Source organism: Grus americana, chromosome 1 (assembly GCF_028858705.1).
Source record: "Grus americana isolate bGruAme1 chromosome 1, bGruAme1.mat, whole genome shotgun sequence".
NCBI lineage: Eukaryota > Metazoa > Chordata > Aves > Gruiformes > Gruidae > Grus > Grus americana.
In genome coordinates this window covers 154,058,693-154,071,921 of record NC_072852.1, presented here as the reverse complement: position 1 = coordinate 154,071,921, position 13,229 = coordinate 154,058,693, and the positions used below count along the sequence as shown (strand labels likewise).

General features: G+C 39.4%; 1 protein-coding gene across 5 annotated transcripts in view; it reads left to right on the top strand.

Annotated features, from left to right (window-relative positions):
* ARHGEF7 (Rho guanine nucleotide exchange factor 7) overlaps positions 1-13,229 on the top strand; it is a 127,922-nt gene that overhangs the window by 65,348 nt on the left and 49,345 nt on the right. For all 5 annotated transcript variants that reach the window (XM_054836098.1, XM_054836106.1, XM_054836111.1 and 2 more), the window contains 3 exons: positions 3,522-3,610; positions 10,233-10,327; positions 10,613-10,708. In XM_054836098.1, coding sequence (XP_054692073.1) covers positions 3,522-3,610; positions 10,233-10,327; positions 10,613-10,708 — 280 coding nt within the window. The remainder of the gene's footprint in view (positions 1-3,521; positions 3,611-10,232; positions 10,328-10,612; positions 10,709-13,229) is intronic.

Below are 13,229 nucleotides of genomic sequence, written 5' to 3'. Positions count from 1 at the left end.
AGCCCAGAAAGCCAACCGTGTCCTGGGCTGCATCAAAAGAGGTGTGACCAGCAGGTCGAGGGAGGTGATCCTGCCCCTCTACTTGGCTCTTGTGAGACCCCACCTGGAGTACTGCATCCAGCTCTGGGGGCCCCAGTACAAGACAGACATGGAGCTGTTGGAGAGAGTCCAGGGGAGGGCCATGAAGCTGATCGGAGGGCTGGAGCACCTCTCCTATGAGGACAGGCTGAGAGAGTTGGGGTTGTTCAGTGTGGAGAAAAGGAGGTGCCAGGGAGACCTAATTGCAGCTTACCAGTACCTGAAGGGGCCTACAGGAAAGCTGGGGAGGGACTGTTTATCAGGGAGTGTAGTGACAGGACAAGGGGTAATGGGTTTAAGCTGAAGGAGGGTCGATTTAGATTAGATGTTAGAAAGAAATTCTTTACTGTGAGAGTGGTGAGGCACTGGCACAGGTTGCCCAGAGAAGCTGTGGATGCCCCCTCCCTGGAAGTGTTGAAGGCCAGGTTGGATGAGGCTTTGGGCAATGTCGTCTAGTGGAGGGTGTCCCTGCCTGTAGCGGGGAGTTGGAACTAGATGGTCTTTAAGGTCCCTTCCAACCCAAACCATTCTATGATAATGTATAACACATCTTTGTTTATGCTAAGCAAGTGATTTCGTATGTGCAAGATCAGGATTTTCTTCTGTGTAATGCTTTGTGCAATAAGCTAATTGCAACAAGACAGTTTCTTATTCCTCCTTATGAAGCAAGGCAGTGCTTGGAGGCAGTATACCAGACATGATAGACAGCTGGACTGATTTGCTGTGTCTAATTCTGTGTTTCTACAATAGAAATGGCCTTTGCATTTTAAAAGCTGAATGTTGATTATGGCTGTTCAGGCAAAATGATTTGAATGTGTGATTCTTTTTTGTGTCCTGTTTTTAAGTCTGAATGTGATGGTGTCTCTCTGATAGATAACTGAATCAGCTGAACAGCTGGTAATATAAATGACTACATATTTCAGCAAAAATTCTCCCACTTTCTTCAGCAGCTTAGGAGAAGTAGTAAGTAGGGGAAGAGATGTATTTTTTTTACACCCTTTGGGATAACAAAGTAGCTGGAAGAAGAGCCAGATTTCTATGACCAGTCAACTTTCTCCAGATGGACAAGGATCAGACATCTGTATTGGGATAAAATTGAGTGACAAGTATTTACCCTTTTCCTTAAATAACTCTGTTTTTTCCTTTTCATGCTTTTTGGGACATGATTAATAAACCTTTAGGTATTCAGTGAACCTGAAAGTCGCTTAAATTGTGTGAAATACGTAAGTCAAGAGCTTCCACAGAGAATGAAAGCTAATTACCAAGTATGTCTAAACTACATCGTTTTAATCATTCACTACGAAGAAACAAGTTGCAATTGTCTCATGAATAGCATTCTATATAAATATATGAGTAGCTGTACATACAGCATGACTTTAGGTGCTTCTTTCACATTGAGTGTTTAATGACAAATCTGCTTGGATTTATGGTTTTGTTTTAAGGGGATGGGAGGAGCCCTGTCACTTGGAATTACTTGGCTGTACAGCAGAGCACGTATGTACTGCAGGGCTGGTGGCTGAGTGCATCAGTGTTCCCAGCTGAGTAACTGCTGGGGCTAACAGGTTTTGTGCTGTCTGTCAGCTTATAGCTGACTTGGGGGTGTGGGTGAGGGATATTAACTGAAAGGATTTTACTGTCATCTCTGAACATGGTAAGGAGAAAGGTTTTGCCTGTGTTTGGCAGTTTTAAGACCATGTTTTATTTTTAGAATAGCTTCTTTCAGGAGAGTTCCAGTGCAATACAGAGAAAATCCCCTCGAAGATACCACATGCGTGCTTTTGGGGTCTGAGCTGCTCCTTATGGGCTGCTGGCTAAAGCCTTGGGTCCAGCCAGCCTGCCTGGTGCTCCTGGCTCTGGAGATGAAAGAGTGCTCTGCATCTGTAGTCAGCTCGCCTGAGCCTGCAGCATCTGTGAGGCTGCAACTGGGTAGCCTGAAGGAGCACTAAATTACCCAGGATAGAGTCCAGAAGAGGCTGGTACCACACAGGCTCTCCTCTGCTTATGGTGGTGTTTCTCTGGTCAGCTTTACTGTCCATGGGAATTTCCTGTAGCCAGCCCTTAGCTGGGCTGACTAGGCTTCTCCTGGAAAGGCAGGTCTGTATTTGAGACTTGCGTAATTTGTTCATAGTGGCCTGAGGTATCAGGTAAACTAGAGTTAAATTATTCATCTATATTAAAATGTATTTGAAACAGGAACTTGGTTTTAAAATAAAGATAAAACTTTAAGTAGGTATGTTTCGATGATGTGGGTGGTTTGGGTTTTTTTTTTTGTTGTGGGTGGTTTTTGGGGTTTTTTTAATTTGTTTGGGTTTTGGGGGGGAGGGTGTTTTGTTTTGTTGTTTTTTACTATCTGCCATTTTCTTGTGTGGATACAAATTCCTCAAATGCTTATTTGAAATTTGCATGTTAGACAAGCCTGCTTATATAAAAAAACCCAAACCAACACCATAATGTCCCTATACATACAGTCTCACAAGCATTCTCAGTGGTGTGCGAAGTCAAGTGTGAGAGGTCAGAAAGAGATGCTGTAAATCGTACTTGCTGGTTCTCCAGCATGCAACATGATGCTTGTGATTGTCTCTCCCCTCATCTTTGCTCCTCTGTGAATGACTTAGAGGGCGTGGTAGAGGTGGGAAGGGAGGCTTCAGGAGTGTGTTTTCTGTGCCTCTCCATTCTGGGAGTCAGCGTGCAGGTAACTCTCAGGACTGTTGTTTTGGTCTTGCAGGCTTATGTTGTCCTTCCAGTGACAGCATGCATTACTGAGGGGTAGATTGACTATGGCATTGTAGGAAGGATTGCATTTGTTGTTATGATGGACTCTGTTCTCAAGTGCATAAGCATTTTTATTTTTTACTTCATTAACAGAAAAAGATAATTTGTCTTAAAAGGTGATTTTTCTGGGATAGGCATCTGGTAAGTCACTCCACTACTTGTATAGTGTTTTGATGACTATTTCAGCCACGTTGAGTGTTATGTCCCACCTCTGGTATTTTCAGCCTTTGATTGGTCACTTGCTTTTACCAAGTTCATTAAATCGATATTAAAACTTAGTAATACTTTTATTTGAAAGTGAGTGTAGTGTTTGGAAATGCCTGTTGTGTGGTGGGTTTGGGGTTTGTTTTTTTTAATTGCAGTCTGTGATAATGGTCTGGGGTTTTTTAAATAATTTTGGAAGAGCTGATTTTATTAACTGACTTTCTGGTTCCAGGAAAAAGAATGGGAGTTTTTCTACTTGCCTTCATTGAGGCTAGAGTTTCATTCATTGTCAACATATGAACCATTTTGATTCTTTGTCAATAATTTCAAGCAAATGTGTGTACATTTCTCAGTGAAGCACTATTTTGACTGTATCTCATGATAAATATTTTTAAGCAGTTTGTTTGACCTCTAGTGTTGAGCTATGAAATTGCACCCCATTGACACACAAATATCTTATATTTCAGAAAAACCGGTCTCCCCCAAATCAGGTACATTGAAGAGTCCACCTAAAGGCTTTGATACGTCTGCAATTAACAAAAGCTATTACAATGTGGTGAGTGATCCTTTTTCCCTCCATGTGAGCTGTTATATACAGTAGAATGTCATTTAACTAAATGCGCTTACCTGCACAAAAAATTTGGCAATCTCGTCAGAGCCTTAGTGTCAAAACTAGATAGGTGTGTTAGTGAATTCTCATATAAACAAGATCATTGTTAATTTAATAGACTATCACACATATGGATTCTTAAGCATGATGCAAAATTATAGTCTAAAGTAAGTGAATAATAGGCATTTCTGTAATATATTATGCTCATTTTATTTGTTTTGCTAGTTGTTAATTTCCCTTTTCTCCCCCACCCCCAAATCTACAGTCTTCTCCAATCTCTATGAATTAATGAAATTCTGCTATGTTAAAATGATTAAGAATATTTTTGTCCTTTTTTTTTTGAATAAGAGATTGAAGATTTTGAAAGAATTTTCTTTCTTTGTATTTGTGCTTGTAAATCAACTCAATTATTAACTACGGGAACTTCTACCTTAATGATGAATAGATTTCACAGCAAAAGTGGTACAGCCAGAGTAAGCCTTTAACATATCCTCAGGAATTCTTAACATAGTATTTAGACCTTTGTAGTAGATCCATGTAAGAAATATACCAGACTCTCTTTAAACCTGGTGTTGTAACCATTTTGAGAATCCTTTATTTACTAACAGTAGATACCTTGGGAAGTGAAGAGCATCTTCCTGGTTTTGTTGACCACTGCTCCCTGCTGGTGTAAACCCAAACCCACAAGGTTTCTTTCCCTTTTCTTTGAAGCAGCTGTCATTGTATTTACACTTTATTTGTCAGTTTTTAGCAGGGATCATAAAGCATTGTTTTACACTTTCATCTTCTGTGGTTGTGGCATTAATAACACCAGCCACCTGGAAGAACAGAGCAGTTGTGCATCAATTCCAATAATTGAAAAGAATGAAACAGCCTCCTGCTCCTCCCCCTGGCTTGCCTGGTGCCTCTGTAGCCATAATTCCATGGTAAAGGGAGGGCTGCAATTCTTTGCCTATTGTATCCCATACCTGCTAGTCACAGTGGAAGGTACCTGTGCAGGCACACCTTCCTTCAAACTGCAGGAAGTAATGATCTTACTGTGCTACATCCAGCAACAAAATATAGGATAGTTGTCACTTTCTTTTTTTTCACTATATCTCTTTATAGTAATTTTTTTCAAAGTTGCTGTAGCGTGTAGTAGCAAATATGTCTTCTCTGTTGTTGTTTTGATGTTAAAACTTACATTTTTCAATACCAGTAAACTGAAGCAAACGCAGCAAAGAGAGGATTTAGTTCCTTCGCTAGGCAGAAGATTGCTCTTACTTAAGTTTAACCCCTACCTATACTGAATTTTTAATCAAAATAAATTGGCAGCTGTCTTGAACACCAGTCCTTTAGATTTGGGTTGGTTTTGGTGAGTTTTTTTGGTTACTTGTTGGGTTGGGTTTTTGTGGGTGTTTTGTTTTTCTTTCCAAAAGTCAGTGGTAAATACATGGCTCATGTATAATCTTATATTATTATTTCCCTGTTAGATCTTAATATGATGAAAAGCAAGAGTTGCAGCTGTTTAATTTGGGCTTAACTAAAACTCCAGTTTGACTGCATCCAAAATGAATTGAATCTTGTGGTGGCATATTTTACTTTGTAGGAGCAATACAGACCATTTTTGGGGGGTGATAGTGTACTTCACTGAAAATAATAGGAAGTAAATGTTTGAATTTGCGTAAAACCATAGTTAAAGCAGCCAAGTTATATAAGGCCATACAATTTTAAAATATCAACATTGGCTTCTGTGCCTTTTACAATTGTTCCCTGGATAACCTATTATCATAATAATGGAGAGTCAAGCTAGTATATACTTTGGGAAGCAGATAGCCATAGCTGGCTTTTAAAGTAGTTTAACTTTTTTTTTTTTAATTAAACTGGTGATCATCATACCTAGTCTTGGAATTAGGTTGGTTTTTATCTTGTTAAGGTGCAACTTTCTTGGTACACTAAACTGTTGTAATAAGTTTTCCACTGTTTTGACTGCTAGTTATTTATTAACTCTTGATGCTATATTGGGGTGGGGCACAGAAGTTACCAGTTCATGATAATATATATAGTAAATTAGAGCACTGGCCCTGGAGTGCTGTTCTTAAATCTGTCTGCAGTGAATTGGATAATTGTCTTGTTTTAACATTTTTCCACAGTGTGACAAAAACCCTCTTTATTTTTTTAAGCTCACCATTTTATTCTTTTTGTTTAAAGAATGAGGGGCTTTGCTGTAGCATGCACTTTGTTTCAGAGAAGTAAGACTTTACTGCTGTCCTTAAAACCTAAATTAGGCCAGCTAGCATCTAGATTTTTTTGAAAAATACTAAGTGCTTCTGACAATATAACTATAAAATAATTATTAAAAATAATTATTAAATATGTAATGATTTTTACATGTAGATGAGGCAAACAGCAAACCCATTCATTGAAGTGAAAGCAGTTTAACCTGAGCTGAGTTTTTGTTCTGTTTTAATATGTAAGCTGCAGACATGGGACTTCCCTGCGCTAGAATTCTTATCATCAGTCTGCATTGATAGCAAAATTGAGCCCCTACTAAGGTAGAAACAGAACAGCTCCAAATAAACCTTTGGCAACTGGTAGCTGAAAGGATGTAGCCCGAGTTAGAGTCAACATTAAAATCTATGTTAAAGGCTCTCTTGACAACCAAGCATGATTTGGAGCTGGTACTGTGGGACTGCTTGCTATTTCTATGTTGTGGCTATCTCCCATACAGCTGTGTGCTGAGATCCTGTAAACCTCATGATTATTTATTGCTGGCCTTCCTAGGGAAGGATTTGTGCAGGTGCAGGCAGCACCTCTAGGTACATTTGTCAGACTGAGGACAAAATGAAAGGGCAGTTCAGAGGAAGTTCAGAAAGTGGTAGGAGAGGCTCTGCTAATCTCCCTTTCTGGGAGAAGGGTTGGGATATGCTAAGGGAAAGGTCCTTAATATAAAGAGGAGATTGCTTTCACTGCTTTCCTCTGTTTTTCACCCCCTTGTAAAGGTGTTCTTTATTTTTATGGATTCACAGAGCTCCATCTGAAGTTCATAACACAAATGACATACCTTCTAGTCTCTGTGTGCTTTATTGGCTCCACCTTGCACTAGGTGTTGCTGAGAAGACAGAGCACATTTGGTTTATGCTTACATTGTGCCTGGCTCGGGAATGCAGGTTAGTAGAGAACGACTACTGCTACAAGGTCTTGTCCTCCATAAAATGGTACAAGTCTACGGCAGTGTGTAGTACAAACCAGACTTGTGATCAAACATGAAGCATTTTTCATGTAGAAGTAATTTAGTAACCTGTTACTGAAGAAGCAGGCATATCATTGCAGGTTACTCCCTGAAGACAGAGCAGGTGTTACTCTGAGTTTTGTTCTTACTTGTTAATCCCTTGAGAATTTAAAACTTTCTGTCCAAAATAACATTGGGTTATCTCTGCTTACAGAACAATTGCCTTGAGATTAAGGAGCTGTTCTAAAAGCAGGTGAAGAAATGGACAACTTTCTCCTTAGTATGAGTATTTGGATGACCTCATTTTTCATTTAAGTGTTTGAGAAGTGATGGAAAATAAGCACTCCTTTTGAGGCCACACTTCTGAAGTTGGGTGAAGTGTTTGTGTTTACTGAAGTTCATAAAAGTTTTTTGAGGACCCTTGAGATATGATATACTTGCGTGGTGCTTTACATTGCCTCTCTCAAGGGCCTGTTTTAAGGGGTTCATCTCTCAGATTCTCATTATCCAGGAAAATGAGACATTGATCACCATTTTGCTGAAGTACACGATATTTCTGAGTGCCATACTACTCCTATAAAGCGGGAATGTGCTACAGGATCATGCCCAAGCGTAGCTGTAACATCTGCTTTTTCTCCCTCTGATTTGGAAGGCGATCAGCTTCATGTAGGTCATTTAAAATCCAGTTTTGGGTGATAGTTTTTGCCTCAGGGAGAATGACTGGGGTTTTGTGTGACAGAATTGTTAACCATGCTTGAATTTTCCATGCCGTGTTATTGAGAGACCTTGTGCTGTATGAGCTCAGTTGTCTGTGCCTGCCATTCATCAGTGTTAACGGATTGCAAAAGCTGCCACTTCAATGCTGCTCTTTGGGTACCCGGTCTTATCTGTGCAAATGTTGTGGTGGAGTTGTGGAAACAAGGTCTTTGAGGTCTCATGGGGTCTTGCAGCAGCCAGAACGTGCAGAAAGCAGGAAAGGGAAGAAAGGTGATTATTAGAGCGTGCGGGTGAGATGTGGATGTGAGGAATGTAAGTGTGCTCTGGTGCCAAAATACTGAGTTGCAATACTGACTACTTATTGCTTCAAAGCACAGTCTGAGTGTTTAATCCTCGTAGCTTCTCCACGAGGTAGGTAAGTCAAGCTGGGAGGATGTGAGAATTCACAGAACTGATGTTTTAGAGCTATGCAAGCAGAATTATTCTCTTTAAAAGATGTGTTAGCACTGTGAACTGCTGGAGAAACGTAAAGCAACATAAGTGTATCTAGTACTCTGAGTATGTTTTGTAGCATATTTACAATTGCATTTATTTTCCTTTTTCCAGTTATTTATCGGGTTGCTGATACTAGTTTTTAAGCTTTCCTGTTCTTTTTTTTTCTCCCTCCTTTAAGTCTCTTTCTTCCAATCCCTTATTCTCTGTATTGCAAAGAAAATCCTCAAATAAAAATCCAAACCAGCAGAGGAAAATAATGGGAGTTGTGTATAACATGAAACTAGTTTTATTTCAAGCTTTTCAAACAGCTCTTTATAGCAAAGAATGGAAATACTCTTTGAGAAAGTCGAGAAGTGATGCAGCCTTTCAAGATCTCTACCAAGTTTGTTGATTTTCATCTTTGAATGTCTTTTAATGCTGTTCAGTGCTTCTTTAGAACACTGTTTTTGTCCTTGGCTTTCAGACTCCTTTTCCTTACTAACGGCTCTGTAATGACTTTGGGTTGGAACAGTTTTGTAGGAAGAGCCATATTGGAAAAGATTGGTCTTGCATTTAGTTTTGAACCTCATGGATCCTGGAGTACTTTTACATTTCTATTGTAACAGTTGACTGACTTTGTTTTGTATGTGAATGTGGAGTTTAATTAGTGCTATGATCAATGGAAATTTCTTTCTTTTTTCCCTCCCTGGTCTAAGTGGTCCAAAAAATAGCTTTGTTAAAATTTGTGTGCCCATGTTGTACTTTATGCTGTAGTTTCCTAGTTAGTAGCTGTAACTTTCCCTGTGACATTCTTCTGTCATAGTGTTTAGTAGAGAGTGGAGACATTTTAATCATCAGTTCAGGATTCAGATTTCCAACAAAAGAATGAACTCAGAAGTGGTCTCTGTGTGTCTCTCTCTCTGTCTCCAAATGAATAGAAGCATTCAAGGAATAAGCAGAATCAATGACACCAATGAAAGGAACAGTGAATTCTTCATTGACATACTGAACTATTTAAAGTTATTTCATCAGGTTTGCATTTAGAAATGAATGGCTTTTTTTATTTCCTAAGAAAGAATATTGACTACAACAGTGAATAATGCATTCAATTACAGTCGTTACTATAAATGCTGAAATGAGATATTACTGTAGGCTTGACAAATATGGCATGTAGCAAAATGAGAAGGTTTGTGGTGTGGCTTATGACCAATGAATAGCAAAAAGTTTTCAAAGCTCAGCTGTGTTCATTGAACTACATTTAGTTCTCATGATTCTCTTGCTACATCATTAACCTTTTGGAGGCAAAAAATCATTTGCATGCTAGAAGCACAGTAGAACTTGACGTGAATATATTGTGGGATATCCTAAAGCAGACTCCCTTGGAGATGGCCCAGTAAAATGCTTTCTTGTACATATTTGGGGTTATTCCAGTTGTTTGATTTATATTTGGCCAAAAAACAAGTGTGTGCTGTATTTTAGAAATTCTTGGCTTTACATCAGAGTCTGTTGTAATTTTCTCATGGTAGTGTATATTATTGCACTCTTGGCTGAAGGTTAGGCAGCTCCATTTAAAAATAATGCAATAACGCTAATCATATTGCTAAGTAAAGTTGACAATTACTGAATATTAACAGATTTATAAATATCAAGACCTTCTAGATAGAAGAGCGCATCTGATTAAGTAAACGCTATGCTAGCAAGATCAGCTGCTGTGTGTTGTAATTGAGACTGAAAAAATGTCACTAATTGTTCATTTCTCTTGCAACTTTTAATGTGCTTTACCAACCTCTGACAATCTTTGACTGTTTTGAAGTACACAGGAGGAATAATGACTCTTAACACCTAACTTTGGAAGAACACTGTATACCTTTCAAATTTTACAGTAAAAGTTTAAATGCAGTGAAATTCCTTTTAGCTTACCACTTTTTGTATGTGGCTAAAGCATGACTCATCATGTGTGTGCAATGTTGTTTTCTCCCCTGTGAATTTCATAAATATATAGTATGTAATGCTTTCTTGCTGGTATTTAATTTTTTAATGTAGGAACTTTCATTTAAATTTTCCCAGTGCTAAGTAAATTTTAGTGTGTTTTGAAAATGGTATTGATTTTTTATTTTGAAGTATCTCTTAAAAAAAATACCAATTAGCAACTGTCATTTATTGTAGGTGCTACAAAACATACTAGAAACAGAAAATGAATATGCTAAGGAGCTACAAACAATACTTTCAAACTACCTGCGACCATTACAAGCCAGTGAAAAGTATGTGAGTTTGTTTTGGTGTTTTAAAATTAAGCTTGAGGTCTCTTGTGTATTGGGGAGGGTTTATGTGGTCCAAACTTCAATTTCAATGTTAATGTATATTTTGTGTGGACTGGGAGAACCTTGAGGCAGGGCTTGCTTTTATTCAGTTTGCTTGCTGACTAAGACAGTCTGGCCCTTCATCTAAGAACTAGTAAGCATTTTCTTTTAAGGTTGTAGGCTTTATTAAAGCACAATTAGTAAATAACTGCAAACCTAAACACATTTTATTTACCTTGGCTCCAGGTTAAACTCAGCAAATACTTCATACTTAATGGGAAACCTGGAAGAAATAAGTTCTTTCCAGCAAATGCTTGTACAGTCTCTAGAAGAATGCACCAAGTAAGTACTATGCATACCAGATACTGTAAAATTCTAACAAGCAAATATTTTTTTTATTATTTTACATGTCATGTATGTTTGAGATAAATGTTGTTCCTCTCACTTTAAGGATAGTTGCTACAGCAGTACAATAATAGATGTTTGAATAATGCATTGATTACTTGTGCAGATAGATATTGGCCCTAGGATGCAATTGCAGAAGTAGGAATTTTGATATAGTTTGGAAACAATTTTATGAGTTTCCATGATGCAATTGCATAGCAGTGGAGAAGTGGTGTATTTTGTTTTGGAGGCATGAATTTTAAGTCTTTTCTCAAAGTAAGAGAAAGAATGAAGGGAGCTTATATTGTGATGGAACAGTGGAGGAGTAGGTAGGTTGGATGAAGGATGCTCTGTGAGAATGCTGGTGCTTAGTATTCTTCTGTCCTGGACAATGGTGGTCGTCAAAATCATAGAATGGTTTCGGTTGGAAGGGACCTGAAATATCATCCAGTTCCAACCCCCCTGCCATGGGCAGGGACACCCTCCACTACACCAGGTTGCCCAAAGCCCCATCCAGCCTGGCCTTGAACACTTCCAGGGAGGGGGCATCCACAGCTTCTCTGGGCAACCTGTGCCAGTGCCTCACCACTCTAAACAGTAAAGAATTTCTTTTTAACATCTAATCTAAATCGACCCTCCTTCAGCTTAAACCCATTACCCCTTGTCCTGTCACTACAGTCCCTGATAAACAGTCCCTCCCCAGCTTTCCTGTAGGCCCCTTCAGGTACTGGTAAGCTGCAATTAGGTCTCCCTGGCACCTCCTTTTCTCCAGGCTGAACAACCCCAACTCTCTCAGCCTGTCCTCATAGGAGAGGTGCTCCAGCCCTCTGATCAGCTTCATGGCCCTCCTCTGGACTCTCTCCAACAGCTCCATGTCTGTCTTGTACTGGGGCCCCCAGAGCTGGACGCAGTACTCCAGGTGGGGTCTCACAAGAGCCAAGTAGAGGGGCAGGATCACCTCCCTCGACCTGCTGGTCACACCTCTTTTGATGCAGCCCAGGACACGGTTGGCTTTCTGGGCTGCAAGCGCACACTGCCGGCTCATGTTGAGCTTCTCATCAATCAATACCCCCAAGTGCTTCTCCTCAGGGCTGAAATGTGCTGGGAGAGGTGTGCAGGATAGGCAGAAAGAGCAGTCTGAATAAAAAATGCAGCCTCTATGCCTGTACTGTAACGTATAGGAAGCATGAAGCACAGAAAGAAGGGAATAAAGATACCTTTCCTCCTTCCGTAGGTTTGAAGTGGTAGCTGGGTATTTTTCAGCTTGTACCTCAGCACTTGGCGGGTGTTAGAAAGGTCACCATATCACGTTAGCAGTGTCTTAACAATTTTATAGTGTTGAAACTCCACTGAAAGTGGAGTCCCTGTTCCTAACCTTGGTTGTGTCCTTTTCCTTGCCTGTGTTCTGGTTTTGTCTCACCATATGGTGAGCTAAGGCAACTTGCTAATCCAAATTTGCTTGTTTTCTGCCAAGTTAGTCATTTGAATTGCTACTGAGGGCTTAGACAAGTTTCGGTCTGCTGGGAGTACTTAGCTGTGAGAAGGAATGAATGTCTTGGACGGAGGAGAAAATACCTCTTTTGGCAGCAGTGATCTTTAGATCAGCTCGGTGTGTCTTGTTTTGACCTCTCCCTCCTCTTTTCCTCTGAGCTGCTCCACATGAAGAGGAAGCTTTGTCATGACAAAGTATAAGCTGCGTCTCCACTAGGCAGTAATGTGTGTCTGGGTGTGTTGCTGACTTTGGATCCCATGTCCTACCACCTGGCTTTTCTCCTTCTCTTCTGCCTCTGGACAACTTAGACTGCAGAGAATGGAAAGGAGGACCGTGTAGTTCAGATGACTGTTGAGCAGTGGAATGGAAACATTCTTGAAATGGGCTTTCTTCCATGCTGTGTTTGAGAAAGAAGGATATTCTTTCTGGCAAGTTAGACTTGATTAGTTAAGTGTCCAAATCCCTGAGAATGACAGTTTGTCCACATACTTAAATGTTTCCTTTCTTTTCTTGTCACTGTGCTTTGTTGTATCATTATTTTGTTACCATGATTTTGTTTCTGTGAATCAGAAGTTAGGGAAATTATGTACCTTGCATGAACAGACTGTCATCTTTTAAAACTTTTCATTAAGGTGGTCTTAAAAAAAAAAAAAAAAAGAGTAGAAGAGCATATGCATTTAAACAAATATTAATGCAAGCTTTGTTTTAACTTGGTATGTAGGTTAATGTGATATCATAATGTAGCTTCAAGCTCAGAAAACTTTAGAACTCCTTCCTCAATGTAAACTCTATTAAAGCAACTTCTCATAATGTCTTTTTTTTTTTTCTTCCTGCTAAGTGAAATCTTGCTGTGTAATAAATTAGCAATGTAATGGCTGCTAGTAGGTGAGCAGAGGAAGTGATGCCCCAGGGTTACTGAAGGGTTACTGCAAATGTTTTGTATTATTTATTTCATAAATATGCTGGTCGTGCCCAGTTATATTTTCA